The sequence below is a fragment of the Oncorhynchus mykiss genome, chromosome 3 (genome assembly GCF_057628025.1).
Source record: "Oncorhynchus mykiss isolate SJ-2025 chromosome 3, ASM5762802v1, whole genome shotgun sequence".
Classification (NCBI taxonomy): domain Eukaryota; kingdom Metazoa; phylum Chordata; class Actinopteri; order Salmoniformes; family Salmonidae; genus Oncorhynchus; species Oncorhynchus mykiss.
Window position 1 is genome coordinate 43,793,432 of NC_143024.1, and position 17,806 is coordinate 43,811,237.

The 17,806-nt window shown below is 45.9% G+C and overlaps 1 protein-coding gene and 1 long non-coding RNA gene across 36 annotated transcripts in view; one reads left to right on the forward strand and one right to left on the reverse strand.

Moving 5' to 3' along the window:
• The window catches only part of LOC149984554 (uncharacterized), a 153,479-nt gene that overhangs the window by 54,448 nt on the left and 81,225 nt on the right, over window positions 1–17,806 (forward strand). The gene's annotated exons all lie outside the window — the stretch shown is intronic.
• LOC110518458 (plectin) overlaps window positions 1–17,806 on the reverse strand; it is a 184,698-nt gene that overhangs the window by 33,573 nt on the left and 133,319 nt on the right. For 25 of the 34 annotated variants that reach the window (XM_090229309.1, XM_090229332.1, XM_090229316.1 and 22 more), the window contains 6 exons: window positions 14,030–14,119; window positions 12,393–12,470; window positions 12,099–12,191; window positions 8,974–9,140; window positions 1,111–1,226; window positions 379–479 (listed from right to left, as the gene is read on the reverse strand). In XM_090229309.1, the coding sequence (XP_090085435.1) occupies window positions 379–479; window positions 1,111–1,226; window positions 8,974–9,140; window positions 12,099–12,191; window positions 12,393–12,470; window positions 14,030–14,119 (645 nt within the window). Of the gene's footprint in view, window positions 1–378; window positions 480–1,110; window positions 1,227–8,973; window positions 9,141–12,098; window positions 12,192–12,392; window positions 12,471–14,029; window positions 14,120–15,095; window positions 15,111–17,806 lie in introns of all 34 variants that reach the window. The other 9 variants (XM_090229312.1, XM_090229319.1, XM_090229328.1 and 6 more) reach the window with 1 other exon arrangement.

Sequence of the window (17,806 nt, forward strand, 5' to 3'; positions counted from 1 at the left end):
GGGGTGTTTATTGGGTAGAAAGTCCTTCGAGGTAAACACAGAAGGTTGCTAATTTCCTGCAGCTCCATTTAGAATTGCAGGACTTCTACTGTAGTTCCAAACTGAAGCGGCTCTTGCTGTCAAGTGTCATAAATTAAGCAATTACATGTTCTGACTGTCACAAGCCATAATCCAGGAGTTTCCCTGAATGAACTCTCCTTGAAAGTAGGTGTTTGAATGCAATAACAGTGGCTTTATTGCGTGTCCTTTTTTAAAATTGATCAAATTGAGTCTCGGGACATGAGGTGTCCAGTTTGTGAGTATATCAGGTTTAGGGACAATCTTGTAAAAATAATGATGAAGTGATCAGAGATCAGCGGCGGTCAGAAGTGCACTCACGTTAGCCTGGATTCCATCCTGGACATCCCGGGGCATGGCGTCATACAGGGACGACACGTAGGTGATGATGGACTTCTCATCAGGGTGTGGCACGTCAACATCTGGGGAAATCATTTGTGTGTTTATAGATGGGGTTTTTTCACAGCGAAAGAGGAATGGAGATGCCGCAAATACCAAAAACGGGATTAAGTACTTTGAGGTGTTATTAGTTACTTTGTACATTTTTTTAGGATGAGGACCTTTCACTGTATAACAAAAAGTGAAGTGCACCCAATCATTGGTTGGTATGTGAAGATGTGTGTAAACATTAGTTATACACCTAGATCATGTTCATGGTGGATTTGGAGAAGGGAGTAAGCTATCAAAATATTTGATTGGACACGGCTCATACAGTACATCAGCACTGAAGGGTAAGGGGGGGAGGCTCTTCAAGTTCCATCCAGAGTCTCCCACCCCTGACTCTCCTTCCATTAAATAGCAAGAGTACAAAGTTAGGTGGGACGTGGTTGGAGAACCTGGGGTGCATTCACTAGGAACAAACCAGAAGCAAACGACAAAATGGGGAGGGAATTTGCCGAATAGAAGCTATTGTTTTCATTGGAAAAAAACGTTTTCCGTTTGCGAAACATTTTGCAACTCTTTGCTACAGTGTGCACTTATGATTCCAACCCTGGTGTTGAGGTCAGCCATCATCGCATGTGCATGCAGTGGAGCATCTCCGTGCAGTCTTACCCTCTGGATCCAACAGGCGTGTCACGCCCAGGTCCGTCTCTGCCACGTTGAAGGCGTACTCAAGGTTCTGCACGTTGGTCTGGCGGTACACCTTACTCATGTCAATGAGCCTAGGCCTGAGGAGACAGAACCATGGGACATCCGTCACGATTGGTGTAAAGGCAGTGTAGACAGATGAGGGTGAAGGTCTGGCCGGGCAGACACGGATAATTCCTACCTACATATCGCTTGTCCTAAATAAAAAAGCCACGTCTGTATGTCAGAAATCTGTAAGTGAACACCTGCCTTCCCTGGGGTGCTTGGCATCTATAAATGAACGGAATGTTACATGGGGCTGCAGCAGACAACAAGGGCAGCCATGTTTCAAATTAGATTAGCACCTAGACTCGCACCCCGTTACCATCCTCTCCGTGGTGCAGATGAGTGGAAGTGAACAGAAAATCACCATAGGGAAACATTCAAAGCATGCTGTTACTCAAATTCAATTATTGGCCAATGTAAACATTACAAAAAAAAATCTGTAACAAAAGTTCCCTCTCGATTTCATTTTTCATTGCATCCTATGAGAACCAGAAGGCACTGTTAAGAACGTATTCTATTTTTTTAATGGCACAGTGTACTCATTCTCTCTTTACAATACGTTCACATTATTCTGATATACTACAAAAGTAAAGCCCAAGACAAATAAGAGAGAAGCTTAGAGCAGACCCGTACAGCGATTTGACGTGAAGGGTGGAGCGAACAGTGTAGTAGTCCCCAGGGCTTGGGTCCGATTCCAGGCACTGCACATCCCTAAAAGAGAGCTGCTTCCGTGGCCTGGGGGGCCTCCCTTCTAACCTACTGGGGCTGACTAGCCTCCCCTCCCCTCCCTGGAGGCTGTGGGGGCTGCAGTCATGTCCCAGCCCTGTCCCCTGGCCCAGTTCCTGGTCCCCTGAGTGGGAGTCGCAGCTGGAGTGGGCTACTGAGCCGTGGGATCCCTGGCCCGAGTCCCAGGAGGAGCCTTCTGAGGGGATATTGTCACACTGCATGACCACGCGGTCTTCCAATGAGCTGACCAAGCCTGTGACCCTGCTGGACGAGCGGCCAGTCCTCTTCCTGGACTTTGTGGACAGCTTCCTCTTCAGACTCGACATCATGGTGCCTTCTGGGAGTTGTAGTCTCCCCAAAACAGAGAGCTAGCTGGCTCGATGTTTCGTACTCATCCAGTGGCAAGTGAAAACGTTGCACTTAACGGTGAAATTCCAATTCCAAAAGGCGTGCTGCTCCAACCATTTTAACAAGGTGATGGTTTGGTGTTTGTTCGGGAAACAGTCGGATCCATGTCTGCAGAATGTGCAGGTAAATCCCACCCGAGCATATACGTCTTCAATAGGACGTCTTCACAATCGTCACGTCGAGGTTACAAAGAGTGCTCAACCCTCTCCGTGAGAGAAGAAACATCTCTGTACCACTAGGAGGCTAACTGCTGTCATCCCCTCTGACCTGACCTCCCAACCTCAGCCCGGTCTATCCAAAACAGCTCCCCCGATATCAACTGTAACTTTCACCAGTTAGGTCCTTAGTTCCCAGGGTGACAACATTCAAACCTGCAAATAAGCTGTTGAAAAAAAAAGGGCCGCAAATTGACGGATAGTGCAGACTGCAGGCTGTGCAAAAAGTAACTCTGCAGTGTTCGTCGTTTGAGTAGGAGTGTTACAGTGACACACCTCTCTCTTTATGAAAATAAGCTACTAAATAGACTGCCTTAGGTGACACTCAAAACTGTGAAAAAAAAAATAGTGTTCTCTCTCTCGCTCTCTGTTAGAGGGAGCAGGGTGTAGCTGAACTTTGCAGGTACACGCACAGCTTTGATTGTACCTGCCCCGTGGGCCTCTCTTTCTTCCTTCCTTTTGTGCCACGCCTGGCTGGGTATTCACCCAAGTTTCCCTCAACACATGGCCCTCTTTTCAGTCGCTCTCATGTTTCATTCAGACTCCCTGGGGATGTGCAGGGTGCTGCTTTCATTACATGTTAGGTGCTGGAAGACACCTATTATTTACAGATAATGAGCCCCGTCTCTGTGGCTTTTTAGGACTCCGCCTCCCACTTTGAGAGACCACAGACATGTCTCCACTCGTCCGCTCTCATATTCATGTCTATATACGTAACTGTATGCTTCAGCAGAGACTAAAGCAGCTCTAAGGCCATTGTAGTATTAACAGAAGGAGTGGTTCACTGAGAACTCAACTGGTCACTCCTCTAGTCCAAGGCTCCCAAGAAAAATCGATTATTATGAAAGGGCAAGTAAACAAACCCCATCTTTCCCAATTCTACACCACCCAGGTGCCTCAGGCAGCACCCTCTCCATCTGAATGGGCATTAGTGAGTCTAATAACGTAATAATAACAGCATATACAGTAAGTGCTCAAACCAGTGCCAGTACCTGTATCCATCTGAGACAACACCCACCTGTGGTATTCCAAGCCCAGGGCAATGACAGGTTCAAATGAATGTCTTATTAGAGCTGCCTGAAACCTGTACGATCAAGTATGGCCAGGAGAGGAGATTGAACAACTACAGAGTTAGATGTAAAAACGTAATTTACCTCAGGACAAGTCAGAACTGAGAAATAAAACACGAAGTGGATACACAACCTTCTTTTATAAGACATGGAAAACTTCTCTCTCGCTTGTTAAAACTGAAAGCCGTGTCTGATTGATTATGTGCCTGATAGTCTACATTTGTACTTGTAACGGTTTTCTTGATGAGAAGGAGAGTCGGACCAAAATGCGGCGTGTCTATTGCAATCCATGTTTAATGAAGTAACACACTAAACACAAACACTACCAAAACAATAAACTTAACGAAAACCGAAAACAGCCTATACTTGTGTAACCTAACACAGACCAATGACATCAGGACACTAAGGACAATCACCCACCAACACACAGTGAAACCCAGGCTACCTAAATATGGTTCCCAATCAGAGACAATGACTAACACCTGCCTCTGATTGAGAACCATATCAGGCCAGACATAGAAATAGACAAACAAGACATCCAACATAGAATGCCCACCCAGTTCACGTCCTGACCAACACTAAAACAAGGAAAACACACACGAACGATGGTCAGAACGTGACAGTACCCCCCCTCCAAGGTGCGGACTCCGGACGCACAACTTAAACCTATAGGGGAGGGTGTGGGTGGGCATCTGTCCGCGGTGGCGGCTCTGGCGCTGGACGTGGACCCCACTCCATAATAGTCTTTGTCCACCTCCTTAGCGTCCCTAGATAGGTGACCCTCCTAAGAGACAGCTCGGGACAGAGGGGAAGCTCGGAACAGAAGGACAGCTCGGGACAGAGGTAGCTCGGGACTGATGGGTAGCTCAGCACTGAGAGGAAGCTCAGCACTGAGAGGAAGCTCAGGCAGGTGGTTGGATCCGGCAGATCCTGGCTGGCTGGCGGTTCTGGAAGATCCTGGCTGACTGGCGGTTCTGGAAGATCCTGGCTGACTGGCGGATCCGGAAGATCCTGGCTGACTGGCGGATCCGGAAGATCCTGGCTGACTGGCGGATCCGGAAGATCCTGGCTGACTGGCGGATCCGGAAGAGTCTGGTCGACTGGCGGATCCGGAAGAGTCTGGTCGACTGGCGGATCCGGAAGAGTCTGGTCGACTGGCGGATCTGGAAGAGTCTGGTCGACTGGCGGATCTGGAAGAGTCTGGTCGACTGGCGGATCTGGAAGAGTCTGGTCGACTGGCGGATCTGGAAGAGTCTGGTCGACTGGCGGATCTGGAAGAGTCTGGTCGACTGGCGGATCTGGAAGAGTCTGGTCGACTGGCGGATCTGGAAGAGTCCGGTCGACTGGCAGCTCTGGCTGCTCCATGCTGACTGGCTGCTCCATGATGACTGGCAGCTCTGGCTGCTCCATGCTGACTGGCTGCTCCATGCTGACTGGCAGCTCTGGCTGCTCCATGCTGACTGGCTGCTCCATGCTGACTGGCAGCTCTGGCTGCTCCATGCTGACTGGCTGCTCTGGCTGCTCCATGCTGACTGGCTGCTCCATGCTGACTGGCGGCCCTGGCTGCTCCATGCTGACTGGCGGCCCTGGCTGCTCCATGCTGACTGGCGGCCCTGGCTGCTCCATACTGACTGGCGGCCCTGGCTGCTCCATGCTAACTGGCAGCTCTGGCGGCTCCTTGCAGACTGGCAGCTCTGGCGGCATCCTGCAGACAGGCAGCTCTGGCGGCTCCTTGCAGACTGGCAGCTCTATGCAGACTGGCAGCTCCTTGCAGACTGGCAGCTCCTTGCAGACTGGCAGCTCCTTGCAGACTGGCAGCTCTATGCAGACTGGCAGCTCCTTGCAAACTGGCAGCTCTATGCAGACTGGCAGTTCTGAACAGGCGGGAGACTCCGGCAGCGCTGTAGAGAAGGAAGGCTCTAACAGCGCTAGACAGGCGGGAGACTCCGACAGCGCTGGAGAGGAGGAAGGCTCTGGCAGCGCTGGACAGGCGAGGCGCACTGTAGGCCTGATGCGTGGTGCTGGCACTGGTGGTACTGGGCCGAGGACACGCACAGGAAGCCTTGTGCGGGGAGCTGCTACCGGAGGGCTGGGGTGTGGAGGTGGTACTGGAAAGACCGGACCGTGCAGGCGCACTGGAGCTCTTGAGCACCGAGCCTGCCCAACCTTACCTGGTTGAATGCTCACGGTCGCCCTGCCAGTGCGGCGAGGTGGAATAGCCCGCACTGGGCTATGCAGGCGAACCGGAGACACCGAGCGCAAGGCTGGTGCCATGTAAGCCGGCCCAAGGAGACGCACTGGGGACCAGCTGCGTAGAGCCGGCTTCATGGCATTAGGCTCGACGCTCAATCTAGCCCGGCCGACACGCGGAGCTGGAATATACCGCACCGGGCTATGCACCCGCACTGGAGACACCGTGCGCACCACTGCATAACACGGTGCCTGTCCGGTCTCTCTAGCCCCCCGGTAAGCACAGGGAGTCTGCCCAGGTCTCCTACCTGGCATAGCCATACTCCCTGTTAGCCCCCCCCCAAGACATTTTTGGGGCTGCCTCTCAGGCTTCCATCCGCTACGTCGAGCTGCCTCCTCATATCTGCGCCTCTCAGCTTTCGCAGCCTCCAGTTCTTCCTTGGGGCGGCGATATTCTCCAGGCTGAGCCCAGGGTCCTTTACCGTCCAGTTCTTCCTCCCATGTCCATTTCTCCAGGTGGTGCAGCCTCTCCCACTGCAGCTGCTGCTGCTGCTCCTGCTGCTGCTGCCTCTGTTCCTTCTCCTGCTGCACCTTGGTGCGGCTACACTCCCCTGGTTTAGCCCAGGGTCCTCTCCCGTCGAGGATTTCCTCCCATGTCCAGAAATCCTTATTGCGCATCTCCTCGCGCTGCTCCTGCCTGTTGACACGCTGCTTGGTCCGTTGGTGGTGGGTGATTCTGTAACGGTTTTCTTGATGAGAAGGAGAGTCGGACCAAAATGCGGCGTGTCTATTGCAATCCATGTTTAATGAAGTAACACACTAAACACAAACACTACCAAAACAATAAACTTAACGAAAACCGAAAACAGCCTATACTTGTGTAACCTAACACAGACCAATGACATCAGGACACTAAGGACAATCACCCACCAACACACAGTGAAACCCAGGCTACCTAAATATGGTTCCCAATCAGAGACAATGACTAACACCTGCCTCTGATTGAGAACCATATCAGGCCAGACATAGAAATAGACAAACAAGACATCCAACATAGAATGCCCACCCAGTTCACGTCCTGACCAACACTAAAACAAGGAAAACACACACGAACGATGGTCAGAACGTGACAGTACTCATATACACTACATGACTAAAATGATGTGGACACCTGCTCGTTGGACATCTCATTCCAAAATCATGGACATTAATATGGAGTTGGTCCCCCCTTTGCTGCTATAACAGCCTCCACTCTTCTGGGAAGGCTTTCAACTAGATTTTGGAACGTTGGTGCAGGGACTTGCTTCCATCCAGCCACAAGAGCATTAGTGAGGTCGGGCACTGATGTTGGGCGATTAGGCCTGGCTCACAGTCGGCGTTCCAATTCATCCCAAAGGTGTCCAATTGGGTTGAGGTTATGGCTCTGTGTAGGCCAGTCAAGTTCTTCCATACCGATCTCGACGAACCAATTCTGTATGGACCTCGCTTTGTGCACCGGGGAATTGTCATGCTGAAACAAGAAAGGGCCTTCCCCAAACTGTTGCCACAAAGTTGAAAGCTGTAGCCTTAAGATTTCCCTTCACTGGAACTAAGGGGACTAGCCGATGAAAAACAGCCCCAGAACATTATTCCTCCTCCACCAAACTTTACAGTTTGCACTATGCATTGGGGCAGGTAGCGTTCTCCTGGCATCCGCCAAACTCAGATTCGTCCCCCGGACTGCCAGATGGTGAAGCGTGATTCATCACTCCAAAGAACGTGTTTCCACTGCTCCAGAGTTCAATGGCGGTGAGCTTTACACCACTTTAGCTGTGTAAAGCTTTACACCACTCCAGCCGATGCTTGGCATCGTACATGGTGATCTTAGGCTTGTGTGTGGCTGCTTGGCCATGGAAACCCATTTCATGATGGTCCCGACAAACAGTTTTGTGCTGACGTTGCTTCCAGAGGCAGTTTGGAACTTCGTAGATAGTGCTGAAACTGAGGACAGGCAATTTTTACATGCTACACGCTTTAGCACCCCCCACGGTCCTGTTCTGTGAGCTTGTGTGGCCTACCACTTTACGGCTGAGCCGTTGTTGCTCCTAGACGTTTCCACTTCACAATAAAAGCACTTACAATTGACCGGGGCAACTCTAGCAGGGCAGAAATTTGAAGAACTGCCCTGTTGGAAAGGTGGCATCCTATGACAGTACCAGGTTGAAAGTCACTGAACTCTTCAGTAAGGCCATTCTACTGCCAATGTTTGTCTATGGAGATTGCATGGGCGTGCAAGTGATTTTACACACCTGTCAGCAACGGGTATGGTTGAAATAGCCGAATCCAATAATTTGACGTGGTGTCCACATACTTTGTATATATGGTGTATATTATATATGATGTGAGCATCAACACGAGGATGCAAAGGAAATCAATCAATTAAATAAATATTGCCTGGGGTGGATGGGGAGGGATTTGGACACATGGTGTAAAAGAGAAAAATACTACAATGAATTACTTGGTCATTTAGATACGAATGGTCAAGCAGCTAGCTATATATATTGTACATTTGAAGCAGCTCTTCTACCAAGCATACCTACCAATGATTGTACCTATATATGACCTAATGTATGACCTTGTGATAAAATAATAATAATAATAATAATAATTTGAAGGACTAGTCAGAACCAGCATGGCACACACTACAATTTGACATTTGACAATATGTTCCATTCCTGCCCCATCTGCTTCACATCGAATAAAACGAATGTGTGGTGATGTGTCACGACAACCCCATTGCATACAGCTTAGCACTACCGGAGACGCTAGGACAAGACATATTAACACCTATCAGTGTCACTTACTGTGGGTAAGAGCATGAGTGGGTACATTTGGGGTACTATTTTTGGGGTTAATCTCACCTTTTAAGAATAAACCTGAAATGGCTGGAGGTGAGGTTACATTTTTGGTTCTGGGTACAGAGATGAAATAGTGTAAATGTTACACTACGTATTGTGGCTTGAGGTGTCGACCGCCAAAGTAATATACTAAAAATAATAAAAAACATATGCCATTTAGCAGGCCCTTTTTTCCAATCATACATTTTCCGTACAGTTGGTCCCGGGAATCGAACCCAGTATCCTGGCATTACAAGCAGCATGTTTCTACCAACTGAGCTACAGAGGACCACGTACTGGTGTTTGTGGATGACGGCGCTGAAGAGCTTGCCGTCCCTCCAGCTGGTGGTGAAGTTGTCACAGCGGATGCCCTGGTAGCCATCCACCATGCGCTGGGACCACATCAGCAGCTTCTCCTTGGCCGACATGTCATCTGATTGGCCATTCACCTGGATGTCCGAGATCTAACAGGGGAGGACAGATACCGGAGGTTAGACAGGGGAGGAGGCCACACGCCACCAGGGTTGGGGTCAATTCCATTTACATTTTGGTCAATGCAAGAAGTTAACTAAAATTGGATGAAAATGCCTTCTCAGTGACGAGATTTGGAATAGAAAACAGAGTTTCAGTTCACTTCCTGGATTGACTGTATTGATATGGAATTGACCCCAAACCCTGCTTGTCATGGTGGCAGAAGGAGATAGTTGGAAACAATAAAGATATAATCTATTTGAGAAAGATCGATGATGCATTGTAAGGATGGGGTTTGATTCAATCATATGATATTCTGGCTCAATCTGAATCAGGTTTGTCCCCCTCAATGATCTGTGGTGGAAAACAAGAAAAAAACAGGGTTTTTTCAGCCATGGGAGGCAACTCCTGTCATCAATAGCACATATGTGACATTAAAGGGAACCGCCAACTAGATCTCAATTCCTAGGTCATTGGGTAGGTGGGAGGAATGTCCAGTGGAGACTGCTCCTGCTTTGGGTCTCCAGACACAACTTAAGCACTATCTGGTCCATTGGCTAATGTGGCAGGACTGGTTTTTTTTAAATCTTTTTATTTGAGCCGGAAGGGAAATGAAATGAGTCACAGTCGCCAGAGGCTCAGAGGGTACTCTCTGTTCTTGCCAAAAAGACTGCTCAATTACCAAAATCTTCGCCTAATGGTCTCTTTCTGTAGTCGGTGTGTGTGGGTATGCTGTAAGTGTGTGTGTCTGTGTGTTCTCCTCGGGATCCAATCCACCCCTCGATGGCCCCACCCTAAACCTCTCCCCTCTAAAGAAGAGTAGAATGCCGATCATGACTCACCAGGCTTCGGCCCTGCTGTTTTCCCCCCTCCTTCTGAGAAATGAGAGATACGCTTCTCTAGCCAACACAGTGCACGGAGTGCAGTAAACCAATGAAAATGTAAATCAAAACTAGAAGTCGAACTGATGTCTGTGCCCAGGGGGTATTACACCAGTCTTACTGCAGAACCAACATCTCTTCCTGTGCCCTGCTCAACCATGGCTGCCACTTGGGCTTACTGCTCCATCTTACCTGGCAGTGCCACGCATTCTTTAATCAAATAATGTAGTGTTATAGAAAGCCCATGTGTTATTTCACAAAGGTTTTACAGCATAACATAGCAAGTAAGGGAGGTATCAGACCTGGTTTCAAATACTATTTGAAATAATTTCAAATACTATAGCCTGGCTTAATGGAACCAATAGTCAATGCTACCGTGGGGAATAGTTTGCAGGACACAATGTTCTTTTATTTCCTCTGCCTTCATCGGAACATGGGTCCCTCACAGACCTGGGTTCAAATACTACTTGACATCTTTCAAATACTTTTCATGTTTACTTAAGCCCACCTGGGGTGCCGGATGGGCAGGGTTTGACTATTGTATTGGTTCCTTTAAGCCAGGCAAATTCGATCAAGTCTAGCTAAAGTATTTGAAATGATTATTGAAATTGTCCAGTAAGACTGGGCACAGAGGTCAGTTCAATGTCTAGTGTTGATTTACAATTGTTGTCAACTAACGTGAACTCAATGTGAAATCAACAAAAAATGTCACCACGTCATTCGATTTTGGTTCAAAGTTGTGTGAAAAAAAAGCAGTGGTGTGAAGTACTTAAGTAAAAATACTTAAGTCGTTTTTGGGGGTATCTGTACTTTACTATTTATATTTTTGACAACTTTTACTTCACTACATTCCTATGAAAAAATATTGTACTTTTTACTTTATACATTTTCCCTGACAACAAATAGTACTAGTTACATTATGAATGCTTAGTTAGCAGGACAGGAAAATGGTCCAATTCAAGCACTTATCAAGAGAACACCTGGTCATCCCTTCTGCCTCTGATCTGGCAGACTCACTAAACACAAATGCATCTTTTGTAAATAATGTCTGAGTGTGGTAGTGTGCCCCTGGCTGTCCACACATTTTAAAAACAAGAAAATGGTGCCGTCTGCTTTGCTTAATATAAGGAATTTTATAAGACTTCTACTTTTGATACTTAAGTATATTTTAGCAATTACATTTACTATTGATACTTAAGTATATTCAAAAACTAAATACTTTTAGACTTTTACTAAAGTTGTATTTTACCGGATGACTTCCACTTTTACTTGAGTAACTTTCTATTAAGGTATCTATACTTTTACTCAAGTATGACAATTGGGTACTTTTTACACCTCTGAAAAAAAGACTAAATTCCCTTACGTTGATGACTTTCTGCAAATCCAATTCAGTTTTCCACGTTGATTCAATGTCATAACAGAGTTTTCCACGTTGATTCAACGTCATAACAGAGTTTTCCACGTTGATTCAACGTCATAACAGATTTTTTTGGGTTGAAAATATGTGGAAAAAACGTTGATTCAACCAGTTTTTGTCCAGCGGGTCAAAGTTATGCCACTCCTTTCCCTTGGGAAGCATGGAGAGAGTGATTCAAACACACACACACCCACACACACACACTGATGCTATTGTATTGTAACACTTCATAAGTATGTTAAGGCTATTTAAGTGGCAGGGAAAGCTACATCATAAGATCACTTCCTTATTCTTTCCATGTTTCAAAATAACTCAATTAAAGCATGATCATTAATTATCAGGAAGGGTTAGCATGGCCTACAGTACATTAGCCTACTATGAAGAGGCTGGAGTTTAATCTGTTATAATAATTATAATTATTCAACTGTAATAATACTACGATTGAAATATATTTGAGAATAATTTGATAACAGATTTTATGTGATTTTATGAACGCGATGTGGTAACATCTCGAATGATTGAGATAATGGATTAAAGGTGATTGGATTGAGTTCAATTTGTGATTGTTACTGATTGGCTTGGATCAGAGCCAAGGAGATAGGAGGATGAGGAGCTATATGGTAATGGAACACAACACTGACAGAGTAGGACACCTGGAAGTGAAGGATGATGGTCCATATCAGCCCAAGGGTCAGCTTGGGGTTGCCATCCGCAATGTCATCGTTTCTGATGTTCACCAGCTTGACCTGTGATTGGACGACAGAGAAGAGCGAGACTTAACAATTATAGTAGTTCACATCATAGTAGATACATTATTACCCTGCTCTAATGCATTGAGATAGTCCTCAGTCATGTCACTTGCAGTAAGTCATCTTAATACAGTGCAAGAGGGTAACTAATTTGTTACATCATCTCCATTATTACATTTCAATTGCTGTTTCTCTTACCTGTCGGTGTTTGAGGAAGTCCAGTGCAATCTGTACATTCTGCAGCTTGTGGAATCTCATGCGGCCTTTCTCTCTGGGCTGGAGAGAGAGAGAGGAGCGAGAGAGAGAGCGAGAGAGAGAGAGAGAGAGAGAGAGAGAGAGAGAGAGAGGGGTTAGAAACAGACTGGACAGGAGTTAATGCTACCTTCGAAGAGACTTTCGAGAAATGCGAGTGAGACTACGTCGGAAGAGAAAAATGTGATGCAGCTACGACAATATCCAACAAAACGGGAAAAGAGAAATTGGGAACAAAAATTGTAGACTCAATGACAAGAGTACACATGGTTTTCCTCCAAAAGAAAAAGATGAATGACAAAGAATACGACGAATAACTGATGCATCTCACAGATCTCCAAGTACAACTTCCCTCATTGTAAACCCACATTAATGACATCATTCATTAGTCTACCTACCTGTTCTTCACCTTCGAAAGACAAACACAGAGGTAAATAGGATATATATTTGGAGTGAAAGAGGCTGAGCCAATACCATGATTAGTTATTAGGTACAGGAATCTTTGGATGGTTTTGAATTGTGTCACCACTTCGGTCATGTGTTCTGACGGGAGAACAATGAATCGAAGACTTCCACTTCCAAAGAATACTGTATTTGTGCTATGCAATAAGCATTGGTAATTGAGAAAAACAGAAACAATAAAGCTATTTTCAAATGGATCATTTCCAATGCTTAAGTAGTGTTATAGGGTCAATGACTAGAGTCAATGAAGTAGTTAGACAATCATGTCCTTCCTTCATTCAGCCATGGCACCTATCAATTTTACGAGGGTTTTTTGTTTATAGCCAGCAGCGAAATGGTTAATGCACATCAGTCTTTGCAAGCTTGTCAATGATAAATAATTGACGGAGAAAGGAAAAATAATTAATGGAATCATAAGCACAGGAAGTGACATCATGCACAGCTGAACCACTGGGTAACGGATGACTCAAGCCACATGAAGTAGAAGAAGAAAATGGCGGCCGAGTTATAGAAAACCCCACTCACCAACCGCAAGTTCCTGACCACGTCTCTCTCCCTTGCCTAGCCCCAGCAAAGAGCAGTGCAAAGAGAGGAGGCATCGGCCAAAGGTCAGCATACAGGAAAGGGGGGAAAGTGTAGGGGGGTAAAGAGGGGGACATGAGGAGAGGGGGGGGGGGATAGAAAGGTCAGACAGGATCACACAGTACAAAAAGAGAAGCCAAAGTGGGGTTATTGTGTTAGGACCATTGAGACGTCTGGTAGATGAGCAGAGACCATTAGAGCGATGAGCTACTGTAGCAGAGACAGAGTGCAAGGCTTCCCGAGAGATCTGCAGTAACCTAGAACGCATCATCATAATGTGCAAGCGTCCAGTGTTGACTTACTGACTTGTTTTAAAAAATCTAAACAACTACAAATAGTTCATATTTCCAGCGACTGGAATGAGAGGGAGGTATAAATAAGGGCTAGACTTTTGTTACTTAGGGCCAGGCCTTGGTTCAGCGTGGGGGGTTTGGATCGAGGTCTGTTACAGATGCAGAGGTCAGTCCATTTGCCAATCAGAAGTCAGGATCAGAGGTACAGGCCAGTCCATTCGCCAATCAGAAGTCAGGAGTACTCACCAGTGTCTCCCCAGAGAGGACCTCCAGGAGGGAGATCAGGTTGTGTCCATCTCTCAGGTCTTCATACAGATCAGTCACCTGACTCTGTGACTGTGGAACAGAAAGAGAAGGTTTTCATTTCTTTGTGCAACACCTAAGACAAAATACCTACAAACTATGCATTGTATTTGTGTAATAACATTTTAATATTCCAGATCTGGTTATGAGTCTGAGTTGATAGGGCACCTAGACATGGGGGATCATCCTCTTACAGTAAACCTTGGAAAGAATAACCAATCTTTCCTGTATACAATTATACAAAATGTTCAAGCTCCTCTCAATCAGTCTACACAGCTCATGCTAGGAGCCTGCAGCTCTCGCTCTCCGCCAGTACATCTGTACAAAGGACAGGAATGCACGGCTGCAGGCAACCAATCGGCCTGCGTTGGACACCCAAGACACCTGTGGCAGCTGCCAGATCTACTGAGAGATGATGGATGGAAGCCAGGGGGTCTTCATAAAATAAAATAAAATGACAGTCAAAAACAACTAAGTAAACAGTACGAACGTAGGCAAACGGATACGTGCAAATGCAAACAGATAGTCCAGTGAGTCTTGGGACTGGGCGCATGCTATAATCAATTCCAGTAAGAAAGATAAACGGTCATCGTGAGCAGAAGAGGGTGAAAGCTTACGGAGCGTAGGGAACGACTGAAACTGAAAGATTTAAAACTAGTTTTCATCCAAAATGCGAAGGGACTGCATGCCTCAAAAGTATGTACTTCATTGTGAAACACATAGTCCTAACACTTGAGGTCTGTGCACGTAACCTGGACAAACCTCCCATTGGCATAAGCGCGTGATTTACGTGACCAAGCCCTAGTTACTCGCACATATCTCAAGTTAGGGTTTGGCCCACGGTCCACAAGGCATAGGCCTATTTCTGTGTGACAGCGTCAGTGTAATTCCTCATACTTTCACAGTGATGGCAAAGGTGTGGGGAGTGGATAGTGTTGAGGTGCGCTACATGCTCATCAGAATGTGTCCCACATACAGTGCCCTCCTGCTGGGGCTTGCCGGCACCTACCTCTGCTGCCCCATGCTGGACGGAGGAGGAAGCGCGGACGAGGGATGAGATGGAGAGAACAAGGAAATAGAGAGGGAGAATGACAGAAAGAGGAAGAGAATATGATCATGAGTCACGTTCCGTTAAAGGTCCCCAAAACACACACATCCCCGGGTCGCTCGTCTTTCCAGTTCGCTGCAGCTGGCGACGAACGAGGGGCAACAAAACACTCAAACTGGACAGTTTTCTCTCAATCTCTTCATTCAAAGACTCAATCATGGACACTCTTACTGGCAGTTGTGGCTGCTTTGCGTGATGTATTGTTGTCTCTACCTTCTTGCCCTTTGTGCTGTTGTCGGTGCCCAATAATGTTTGTACCCTCCTTTGTGCTGCTACCATGCTATGTCGTCATCTTAGGGCTCTATGTAGTGTTGTGTAGTCTTTCTTGCCGTGATGTGTGTTTTGTCCTATATTTTTCTAAAATGTTTATGAAATCTTTAATCCCAGCCCCCGTCCTCGCAGGAGTCCTTTTGCCTTTTGGTAGGCCGTCATTGTAAACAAGAATTTGTTCTTAACGGACTTGCCTAGTTAAATAAAGGTTAAATCAAGAAAAGAAAAGGAATGAGCCTGAGATTATATAAAATGATTAAAAAGGATGAAAGAAAATGAAAAAAGTTAGATGAATAGAATAAAAGAGTGTGGTCAAAATAGTTCCTAATATTAGTGCTTAAACACATGGTTACTATTGGGAGATTGCATGTAATGCTGTTCTACTGTGTCAGTGTGTTTGATCTTGTGAAAAACATGTACTGGCCTCACACAGGTATGTATGCAAGTCTCGTCCCTGCAAGTTGTAACACTCACTACCTTGATTTATTACTGGCATCTGGTAAATGGTAAGTACTTATGTAATACTGTGTGTTATAAGTAGTTATATAACCCTGTGTGTGAACACAGTAACTCACTCCTGCCCACCTGTGGCGTACACACTCCATCCATGGAGGTTTGAAATGCAGTGAGGGATGATGGCCACTAGGGACCACTGTTAACACATTAATCACGTAAGAGTCTCCAACTTCAACAACATTATACAAGTTGTATGTCTGGAACTGATGGGACAAGATCGCATAACATTCAAGTGTTTCTATTCAGTTCAACTGCTTGGGGCTACAATATGACAGTTTGTGACTATAGGCCAAATTACCTCAAAATCAGTCAATATCCAACTTAAATTCTAAGGCATTCTACAGTCCCAGAATTATTGTTGGAAAAATTATTGTTGTCTATCAACATTGACAAGCCACCGGGGTCTGACAATCTGGATGGAAAATTACTGAGGATAATAGAGGACGATATTGCCACATCTTCAATTTAAGCCTACTAGAAAGTGTGTGCACTCATGGCCTGGAGGGAAGCTAAAGTCATTCCGCTACCAAAGAATAGTAAAGCCCCTTTTACTGGCTCAAACAGTCGACCAATCAGTCTGTTACCAACCCGTAGTAAACTTCTACAAAAAAATTGTGTTTGACCAGATACAATGCTATTTGACAGTAAACAAATTGACAACAGACTTTCAGCACGCATGTAGGGAAGGACACTCAACAAGCACGGCACTTATACAAACGACTGATGAGTGTCTGAAAGAAATGGATGATAAAATGATTGTATGGGCGGTCTTGTTAGACTTCAGTGCAGCTTTCGACATTATCGATCATAGTCTGCTGCTGGAAAAACTTGTGTGTTATGGCTTTACACCCCCTGCTATAATGTGGATAAATCGTTACTTGTCTAACAGAACACACAGGGTGTTCTTTAATGGAAGCCTCTTAAACATAATCCAGGTAGAAGCAGGAATTCCCCAGGGTAGCTGTTTAGGCCCCTTACTTTTTTAAATATTTACTAACGACATGCCACTGGCTTTGAGTAAGGCCAGTGTGTCTCTGTATGCGACTCAACACTATACATGAGTGAGCTACTACAGCGACTGAAATGACTGAAACGCTTAACAAAGAGCTGCAGTTAGTTTTGCAATGGGTAGCAAGGAATAAGTTGGTACTAAATGTTCCCAAAACTAAAAGCATTGTATTTGGGACAAGTCATTTACTAAAACCTAAACCTCAACTACATCTCGTAATGAACAATGTGGAAATTGAGCAAGTTGAGGAGACGAAACTGCTTGGAGTAACCCTGGAATATAAACTGTCATGGTCAAAACATATTGATACAACAGTAGCTAAGATGGGGAGAAGTCTGTCCATAATAAAGTGATGCTCTGCCTTCTTAACATCACTATCAACAAGGCAGGTCCTACAGGCCTTGGTTTTGTCGCACCTGGACTACTGTTGAGTAGTGTGGTCAGATGCCACAAAGAGGGACTTGGGAAAATTGTGGTTGGCTCAGAACATGGCAGCATGGCTGACCCTTAAAAGTACACAGAAAGATAACATTAATGACATGCATGTCAATCTCTCACGGCTCAAAGTAGAGGAGAGATTGACTTCCTCATTACTTGTTTTTGTAAGAGGTGTTGGTACCGAGCTGTCTCTTTAAAATACTAGCACACAGCTCAGACACCCATGCATACCCCACAAGACATGCCACCAGAGGTCTCTTCACAGTCCCCAAGTCCAGAACATACTATGGGAGGCAGACAGTACTACATAGAGCCAAGACTACATGGAACTCTATTCCACATCAGGTAACTGATGCAAGCGGTAGAATCAGATTTAAAG